This window comes from Sesamum indicum, linkage group LG3, assembly GCF_000512975.1.
Source record: "Sesamum indicum cultivar Zhongzhi No. 13 linkage group LG3, S_indicum_v1.0, whole genome shotgun sequence".
Taxonomy (NCBI): Eukaryota; Viridiplantae; Streptophyta; class Magnoliopsida; order Lamiales; family Pedaliaceae; genus Sesamum; species Sesamum indicum.
This window is the reverse complement of record NC_026147.1, coordinates 5,237,072-5,245,594: the sequence shown is the minus strand read 5'-3', so window position 1 is coordinate 5,245,594 and position 8,523 is coordinate 5,237,072. Positions and strand designations below refer to the sequence as shown.

Sequence of the window (8,523 nt, the reverse complement as noted above, 5' to 3'; positions counted from 1 at the left end):
TACACTGCTGAACTGGTACTGCTCACAACATTGATCAGTCTCAACTTGAAAAGAAGATTGGTAGAGTTTTAGTGAATATGTATGCTAGTTGGTGTTTGGATGGAACATGTGAAGGAGCAAGAAAATCTTGTTTATATTTATTCCGTACTAAATTACAATCAATTTCTAAATGTTTGATCCTCTCATGAAATACATATAAATATTATAATTTTTGTAGTAATGATATGATATATTTTAATTATGTGTACATGTAATTGAATCAAAATTTATAAGTTATATAACATTTTTTTTTATAAAATTATATGCATTATGTACTTACATATTTATATAAATAATTTACTTTGTAAAACATATCTGCATATATTGAGCTTGTAAATATTCTTTGTATTACATAATTTATAAAATGCTATAAATTTTAAATACTATTTTTTAAATAAAATTTGAGTCAATTTTTAAATCACTAAAAGTAATTTTGGAGAAGCATTTTTAATAAAATATATTTCAAGGAATAAAATAAAAAATATAAGGAGTAAGTAAGACGGACATTTTTGTCCTATCAGTCAAATTATTTTGTCGAAGGGGGAGGAGATTGTTACCTTTCGTTCTTCAGAGAATAAATACAATTATATACATAGTTCAAGAATATAAAATATAATTCACCCAAAATATAAAATATTCGTCATGATTAGTCATAATTCATAAATAATTGATCTACAGAAACTCTACCCATTTAATATTAATTTTCCATATATCTCAACCGACCAAAACTTTGGCATTTTCTGTGCAACGAATCTTTTGGGATATGTAGTGATATCTTTTTCGAGATATGTTTCAATTAGTAAACTTAATATTTGTTACGCCAACCATTATAAATATGCACAAAGTCTCTTAGCAATAAATTGGGGCGTATCTATCTATATCTACATTTATTACATTATACTGTATTATTATTGTTATTTATTATCTTATTATATATACATATACAAGCATTAATCATCTTAAAAGTTTTTTTATTTTTTTTATTTTTGGCTTCGACCAAATTAACTTTATAATATTATTTTTTCTTAGGATAATAGGAAAATACAAGTTTAAAGTTTTATGCGATCATAAATAAATGAAACAAATACAATAAGCTTCTACAGTTTTGATTTCTTTTACATTTTTAAATAAACCTAATTATATGAATTAATAAATAGATTTTAAATTACTATTTTATAGTATTTCATAGATATAACTCGAACTCCGATAATAAAAAAAATTGAAATTGTAAGAATTAAAAAGATGCAAAATCAAAATATTATCCTAGAAAATTATTAAGAATAAAATACCGAATAACCTAAATTATGAATCAAAATTATATTTAAAAAATGTTTGTGAGCTCTTAAAGTGTTACTCTTGGAAACTTTTATCTACGCTAGCTGGAACAAATTTGTTAATGAACCTACTGAAAATGTTAAACAGACTATTATGGTAAAGTAAAATTTGTTATTACAGAGAAAAAAGGTTACCAAATTATTACACAAACAAATACTAATGACACACACACATATATATATATATATAATAATAATACATGACATCTAAAAAATTCTGTGTTTTTCTTATTAACAATATTTTCTGTTTTCTTATATATTCTCTCGTTAATATGTTAAATTAATTCTTTTATTTTTTTATTATAGATACGGTGAATTTTTTATTTATTTATTTTAATAAGATATCGACTCCAAACAAGTCTACGATTAAATTGGTTTAACCTTAAATCTGTCATTTCCATTATGATAGCAAGATTTGTTTAAAGTAATGGATTGACTTGATTCATACAGAATTTAGTACATAACTTCACCAATCAACACTCTTCTCTTCTCATTCAACAACTTTGATTCTGTGTTTGAGAAGACATGATCATCCTTATTATCACCGATACATTAAACACAACCCACAAATAAGAACCACATTATTGATATCAAAGGTTATAAACCTCAAGTGGCAGTCTGGGCTCCGGCACAGCAACAAGAGGGACTTTTCTCGGAACTGAAAGTCCGAAAACTTCCTCCATGTTCAAATCTTCTGGCTTCATGGGATCCGGCAACTTCCAATTGAACCCATGGATAAGGTTAGCCAAGCTCGACAGGATCACTTTCAGGCCCAAACTATAACCAGGGCACATTCTTCGCCCCGCCCCAAATGGTAAGAGTTCAAAGTCATGTCCTCTGACGTCGATTGGCTTTTTAATAAATCTATCGGGATTGAACTCTGTGGGGTTCTCCCATATCGATGGATCCAACCCAATCGTCCATACGTTCACAAATACTTGAGTCCCCTTTTTGATATCATATCCAGCTACCTATGTATGGATAAAAGTCACAAATTAAAATAAATAAATTAAATATGATATCTAGACCTAATGCGACGTAAGTTGCCGCTCCAAAATTCACGTGTTCATCTAGAAACATGTCGGAAGGACTAAATTGACTACAAATATATTATAGGATTAAAATGACCAATAATTACTCGTAGAATATAGTGAGCCACCTCTAATATAGGACTAAAATTATAATTTTTTCAATTATAAATAAGTTGTATTTAATAGACTTTATGTATCTATCAAATAAATAATAATAATAAATTAAGAAATACCTTACAGTCTTCACGTGCGAGTCTAGGCGTGAGAATTGGTGCGATTGGATGGAGCCTCATAGTTTCTTTCATAATTGCCTGTATGTAAGGGAGGTTAGGCATGTCCTGTTCTTTAACCCACCTGTTTCGTCCGATGACACGATCAAGCTCTTCGGTTGCTTTCTTGAAATATTTAGGTTGCTTTAGGAGCTCTGAGATTGCCCATATTATCGTCACTGTAGAGCTTTCAGTTCCACCAGCCAGCAAGTCCTAAAGAATCATTAAATTATAGATCATAAAATTGGGTCATGTATAAATTACATGAAGTTTTCTGTCCAAATTGGCCGGAAAAAGGACTAAAATCGTCGATTTTTTAAAATTACAGGATTAAATTGACGAAAAATGACAATCTTCCTGAATTACAGGATTAAAATTGCAATATTCCCATATTATTCATCTTTGGTCTATTAAACGGAAATTCTGATCAAAATAAGGTTAGATTGGGCTTAAACCAATTATATGATAAGTGCAATATACTTATAGTAAGATTGATATATAATTTAGAAATAGTAACCAATTACATAATAAATATATCATACTCTATAATTGATTTAATTCGATCATATTTATTAAGCTTAAGAGCTTTCCGTCTACTAAATTAGTCATCAATATCGAACTCATCAACTCTTCAAACAGTACTTATAATGAGCTCAACCAAAATAAAGACTTAATCAAACTCTAAGAGAAAAATAAAGTCTGAGTCGACTTAGACGCAATTAGAATCAGATAAATTCTAAAATTGCAACCCGATTTCCAAAAAGAAAAAGTTTAACCCTTCTGGACTCGTACTCAAAACACTCGGATTATATATTAGTATAAAATTTGCGAGCCAACTCGAGTCAACCCACTCGTGTTCTAATGCCAAAAAAAAAAAAAAAAATTGCTATGATATAAATTTTTATTATGATAAATCAATATTTATCATGATTTTTAATTATACACAAATATTATTATAATTTTAACTTTTAATATTATGGCTTCATTATGGAAAACAATTGACTAACAAGTATTGTAAATTTATGATTAATTGTATATGTCATAATTTTATTTTATTTTTTGATAATAGTAATTAGTGATAGTAAAAAATGATATTTCTTGTACCAGAATATGGCCCTTGACTCCATGCCTCTCCAGCTTCACCTCCAAAGTCGGATCCTCCGCCAGCTCCAGCAGAACATCCACCATATCTCTGCTCACGTACCCCTCGATACTCCTCCTCCTCTCCTGATGCTCATCAAGAACATGCTCCAAAAACTTGTCAAATTTCTTGTGAACAATCTTCATCCTCTTCACATACCCCTGCAAATCCAGGAAACTGATCCAGGGAATCAGATCCCCCACGTTGATCACCCCATTCAGCAAGAACAGCTCGTCCAGCATTTTCTTGAACTCCTGCGGCGCAACCACCGGGTTCTCGATGTCTTTGTCCAGGTACCTCTTCCCCAGAACCATGCGGCTTATCACGTTCAGTGTCACTGTCGACAGATAATCCTTCACCAAAATGGGTTGACCGCAGCATTTGAACATATTTTTGAGCAGAGAGTTCATTTCCTCGATCCGGATGTACTCGTAGGATTCAAGTCTCTTAGCGCTGAAAAGCTCCATCAAGCACATTCTCCGGGCCTGTCTCCAGTACGGGCCGTAGGGAGCCCACGTGATGTCCGTATAGTTATAACCGGTGTACTTCCCGGCCGCGGTCACCGGCCGTGAGGCGAAGTTAACATCCATCGTTTTCAGGAAGACTTTCGCCATCTCCACGTTGGAGCCCACCACCACGGAGGCGGACCCGAATTTGAGGTGAATTAAGGGCCCGTATTTCTGGGCGAGTTCGTGTATGGATCTGTGTGGGAGAGGGCCTATGAGATTTAGGTTCCCTATCACGGGCCAGGGCCTCGGGCCGGGTGGCAAGTTCAGTTTTTCGCGTCGAAGTACTTTGGTTAGGACATAAACGAATACGATCAACGAAAGACATGAAAACCAAAATTGGGTTTCCATGTTTTAATTTTGATCAGACAAACAATACCCAGAAACTATGAGAAGTAGCTAGGAAGGAAGTGGTGGGATTAGGCTGTGTTCATGGAGGCAATATTTATAGGCTTATTTTTATTTATTTAAATATTATAAAATAAATCCAAAATTTTTATGAAAGTTGTGGTTTCATTGGGAAATTCTAGTCCAGTCGTCCAAACATGAATCAATCATATGACAAGTACAATACATTTATTGTGTGATTAGTGTACATTTTTTGAAAAAGTTACTAATCATATGACAGACAGATGTATTATACTTACTTTGTGATTAATTTGATTAAACCAAACATGATCTGGACAACAATTTTCCGATTTCAAAAATTCTACAAATTTATGATAAATTGTACCAAACATGATCTGGACAACAATTTTCCGATTTCAAAAATTCTACAAATTTAAAATAAATTGTTACTTCTAACTTAAAAAAAAAACAAAAAACCTCACGGCTTATTTGTTATTCAAGGTGACTACTTTGAGTAACGACTCAAGGCTTTTCTTTTTTTCTTTTGTAATTTTTAAATTTAATTTGTAATTAAAATTATTTTAAACAAAATTAATATTATTTTAAAATAAGAATGTATTTTTAATTAATATTTAATAATATAATAAGTAATTTTAATAATTAAATATTATTAAATCTTTAGTTAATTTTTTAATTATATAATTAATTATTTTTTAGAAACTAGTAATATATGTAACATTGCAATTAAAATTTAATAAAGTTTAATTAATTTTTAATAATACAATAACTTATTTTTTAAAAAACCAAAAATATAATTTTGCAATTCAAACAAAATTCCTTAAGTCAAACGACAACATATTTTGACATTATTTCATTTCTAAATGATGTGCTGCCACATGGTTGCAAGGGTGTACACTGTAAACAAAAAAATAGGAAGGCAATTATGCCCCACCAAAAAATATATTTGTACCACCAAAAATTCATACATAAATGAAAGTTAATACATATATATATATATATATATTTTCTTATCACAATAATACACTATCCACATATATATATATAACATGAATAACAATTTATTCTCTGTGATATTACGAATGAAAATTATTTATTTATAAATAAATTAGCAATTTACCCCCTTATGATATTTTTTAAAATGAAGCAATTCACATATCTATTTAAAGAGGTAAATTGTTGTACGTACTTCGATCGTTAGTTTGGCCGTCTAGATATTGCAAAATTTTGTAACTGGTTTTTGCAAAAAGGTCGAAAAGCATTTCTTGAAATTTTACTAATGAATATTTTCATTAGTAAAATTTATAACAAAATTAACAAAATAAAAAATTCGAAGTTAAAATCAGCGGTGACTTAATTGTCAAGTAAAATATTTTTCTTGCTAAATTCCTTGCTAGCTAGTGTAAATTATCAAAGAATTCCGGTATTTTTCGAGAAATTTATATTGTTGCTAATGGTATTATTTATTATTGTGGTAGATCAATAAAAGAGAATCTCTCCCACTTGATTAATAAATATAAAATATATATAGATCTAATTAATCGTATGTGGGTACAGATACTTGTCAACTTGCCATTGGTTTATTTAATCGATAAGTCAATATATTCATTAAAAAAAACGTCATCATATATATATATATGATATATATCACATGATACTCTGTCGTGATTAACGTGTGTTCATATTTTAAAGTAATTTAGGTGGGAAAAAACATATGATTTTAGTTCTGTAATTTAAAGAAGATGGTATTTTTTATTTTGTATGAAATAATTTTCGTAATTTAGTTTTGTTACTTTATAATTTTAACAACTTGGTTAGATGGTCAGAAAATTGCATTTGACTTACACATGATCCAATTAAATTGTAATTTTAATCCCGTAAATCAATTTGTGCAGGAATAAAAATCCCAACTCCCTTAAGTTACTGGACTATAAATGCCAACGTCTTTTAAGTTACAGTACTAAAATTACACTTCAATTTGATCATATGCGAGTCTAATGTAATTTGGCAGGGAAAGGATGAAAATTGCTAAAATTTTAAAGTTACGTTAGGTTTAAATTACAAAAATTAATTCGTGCAGGATCAAAATTGATAATCCCATAAATTAAAAGACTGAAATTACATTTTTTTTTTCAAATTGTAATTAAGAAATTGGAAGTTGGTATATAGTTATAATCAATTATACATGGTCATTGATGGTTATACTTATGTATGTCACATCCATTAATTTTAATATATGGAAAAAGTCTTGTGCAGCTCCAATAATGGAAGAAAAATCTCTACATTATGCACAAAGTAAACAATAATGTAAGAATTAAATAATAAGTTAGAAATATGCAAATTCTGGTGCTATGCACGAGTTAATTATTTAATATTTTATAAAATAAAATTAATTATGGGGTTGACAGAAATATTTTTTTAATTAGATCTAGATATAGGACAAAGTTATGTATTTTTTTTCCCTCTAAATTATTAGAATGCATGGTTATCAATTAAATTTTGTACCAATTGATCCAACAACCACATGTGGATGTCCCCAGTAAATGGATCCTCAAGCAAGTGGTCTTGGATGTGCAGAAGTGCGCCCTTTGGGTTCCGTGGAAAAAGAAGAGGGCTTCCCCTAATTTATGTCGTTTACAACCTAATATATTTTTATGAAAAGTTTGCAATAAATATTGCTTGCTAATTTTAAGATAATAATTTTTTGATTGATTACGGAGAATAAAATATAAAGTAATTTAATCGAAAATTTTCTAATCATCTAGATGACTGATGCATTGAAAAAATGCACAAGCCCAATGGATATGGACTATTGTTCGAAGTTTGAGCCGAACCGAATGCAAATTTTCAAGGAGGGACCTGCAAAAAAGGCGTTAGCACTCTGACGCTCAAGTTAGTATGGATTTAAAATTGAATAAAGCCAAAAACTAAATAAGTATGATTGAAAATCGAGATATGGTAAATAAAGTCGGTGAAAAATATAAAAACACTTAATAATGTGCTTGTAAAGTGCTTAGATAATGTTTAGAGAGTAAAAGGAGTGAGGGACGTGAGGAGTGTCGTCCAAAGTGTAAGAAATGTGTCAGGAAGGTCTTAGAAAGGTGTGAGAGACGTTAGAGGGTGTCTGGGAGGTCTCATTCGTATGAAGTAGTAAACCCTGTATTTATAGGGGGTGTCCCCCTATGATAGGGCTCTGTACGTTTCCTTCATTCTCGAGGAGAAATTGATAAGGGTCATTTGGATAACCATAGTCTATTTTTATCTTCTGTTAATCTTGTTGTTGAATGCTTATCTCCGAGTTGGGCTCATCAGCAAGGTCTCCTAACCGCTAGGTAATCCTAGCCACCAAGGAGTCTAGAGCTTTGGGAAGACCTCCCTTGTCTACAAGGAGTCACAGCCATCAGAGAGTCCTAGATTCCAGGGAGTTCTTCCTTACTACGGTTAATGTGGTTACTAACACCTAAGCTAATTGGATATCGAGGTGGAATGTGGGCTGCCACGTGGGCCTTTTAGGCCGAATGTTTTATTAGGCTTTGATCATGGTCCGTGTAGGGGGATGTCTTGGGCCTCCTCCCTTTGCCAATTTGTTTTGGGGGACACCCACCAGAGCAGCCTGACAGGTTCCCTTACGCCTCAAAGGATGTTATGTACCTCTCATTTCTCTCTTTCTTTTTGGATTGCTTGTGCCTCTTTGGGTCTACTTGTTTATATGCACATCACTAGCCCCCAAATCTAATTTTAGTGGAGATTTCGAGACTTATTATAGTAGACCTCTTTAGAGGTGAGGTGCGAAGAAGAAACTTCTTCTTCTATTTTCTTTTCTGAATTCTGCAAATA

At 31.1% G+C, this 8,523-nt stretch overlaps 1 protein-coding gene across 1 annotated transcript; it reads right to left on the bottom strand.

Moving 5' to 3' along the window:
- Window positions 1,788-4,752, bottom strand: LOC105157292 (flavonoid 3'-monooxygenase). Its single transcript, XM_011073667.2, has 3 exons — window positions 3,778-4,752; window positions 2,638-2,886; window positions 1,788-2,344 (listed from the first exon to the last, which is right to left on the bottom strand). The coding sequence occupies exons 1-3, from the start codon at window positions 4,669-4,671 to the stop codon at window positions 1,964-1,966; spliced, it is 1,524 nt and encodes a 507-aa protein (XP_011071969.1). The 5' UTR covers window positions 4,672-4,752; the 3' UTR covers window positions 1,788-1,963.

Bases quoted from the DNA above. Each gene is read 5' to 3' on its own strand.
- LOC105157292 (XM_011073667.2), bottom strand. From the start codon at position 4,671: ATGGAAACCCAATTTTGGTTTTCATGTCTTTCGTTGATCGTATTCGTT. The intron at 2,887-3,777 runs GTACAAGAAATA...ATGATTCTTTAG, and splicing joins GAGTCAAGGGCCATATTCTG to GACTTGCTGGCTGGTGGAAC. The intron at 2,345-2,637 runs GTATTTCTTAAT...ATCCATACATAG, and splicing joins TCGCACGTGAAGACTGTAAG to GTAGCTGGATATGATATCAA.